The sequence below is a fragment of the Pyxicephalus adspersus genome, chromosome 7 (assembly GCF_032062135.1).
Source record: "Pyxicephalus adspersus chromosome 7, UCB_Pads_2.0, whole genome shotgun sequence".
Lineage (NCBI taxonomy): Eukaryota > Metazoa > Chordata > Amphibia > Anura > Pyxicephalidae > Pyxicephalus > Pyxicephalus adspersus.
Genome location: NC_092864.1, coordinates 35,179,861 through 35,180,983, shown reverse-complemented (window position 1 = coordinate 35,180,983; position 1,123 = coordinate 35,179,861). Strand labels below are relative to the sequence as shown.

The following is a 1,123-nucleotide window of genomic DNA, read 5'->3' as shown; positions in this document are numbered from 1 at the left end:
GGGGGGGGGGGGGGTATTAGTGGTACAATAGTATTTAAGGGGCTCCTCTTTACCGGGGGGTATTAGTGGTACCATAGTATTTGGGGGAGCTCCTCATTACTGGGGGGTATTAGTGGTACCATAATATTTGGGGGAGCTCCTTAATACAGTGGGGGGGGGTGTTAGTGGTACCATATTACAGGGTATTTGTTGGCTCCTAGTTACCTGGGTGTAACACCAGCTCTCAGCCACAGGTCCACTGGCCACCTGAGCAGTGGGGGGCGCTGTGGGGCCGGCAGCCATGGCGCCTCCTACAGGCGATGTGGGTCAGTACACTCAGTCCAGTGTCTGTGTGCCTGGGCGCTCTCTGTTCGGTCACTGCGCGGCTCCATGGGCAACCCTCGGCTCTCTCGCCCTCCGGCGGGGTCACATAATGCGGCCGGCACCTCACCGGCCACTTCCCGGCTTTTCCCGCTGATCCTCCTTCCCAGCTGAGTACCGGCACCTAACAGGAGTCCCCGAGCTCTCCGCGCATGCGTCGGGCTTCCCTGATGCCGCGAGAGGTCAATGCGCAGGCGCTCTGGGAATGTGTGGCGGAGGGAGGCGAGTGTCAAGGGGATGGGGGGTGGGGCAGAGGGCTGAGATGGGAGCATGCGCAGTTAGATGGAGCGGACGTCACACAGGACGTCGCGGTATTCTCTGTTATGGTTGCAGCAGGCGAGATGGTGTGGGGCTGTTCTGAGGTGTTTGTTTACCTCACTAAAGGGGTTTTTTATGGGTTTTCAGTGCTCCATTGCCTGTAAAGTAAATCCTCCCAGGAGATTATAGACCCCACTGCACTTTGGCTCCTTTGCAGCACAATAAAGTGGAACTTTCATGAAAGAAATCACAATGACAAGCCCTTAATCTATCCCAAAACTGAACCCAGAGAGCCCTGGCTCAGCTTCAGTCATCTCTCGGCCCCCACAAGTCAGAGAAGTCATAGAATTCAGCACTGCAGTGCAGTACAATTTGCAGTACAACACGTGCATTCCCACACAGCACTTTCACCCTGGCATGGGCATACGGCAAGCCTGTGCAGGTAACCAACGTGGCTGCTGCACAAATCTTCCAATGGCAACTTGTCGGTAACCTGCGACGTGCT

At 56.0% G+C, this 1,123-nt stretch overlaps 1 protein-coding gene across 1 annotated transcript in view; it reads right to left on the bottom strand.

The window, feature by feature from the left end:
- SPOPL (speckle type BTB/POZ protein like) overlaps positions 1 to 538 on the bottom strand; it is a 22,637-nt gene extending 22,099 nt beyond the window's left edge. Inside the window, exon 1 of the mRNA XM_072418115.1 lies at positions 205 to 538. Within this exon, the coding sequence (XP_072274216.1) occupies positions 205 to 282 (78 nt within the window). The 5' untranslated portion in view covers positions 283 to 538. The remainder of the gene's footprint in view (positions 1 to 204) is intronic.
- Positions 539 to 1,123: the final 585 nt, after the last annotated feature.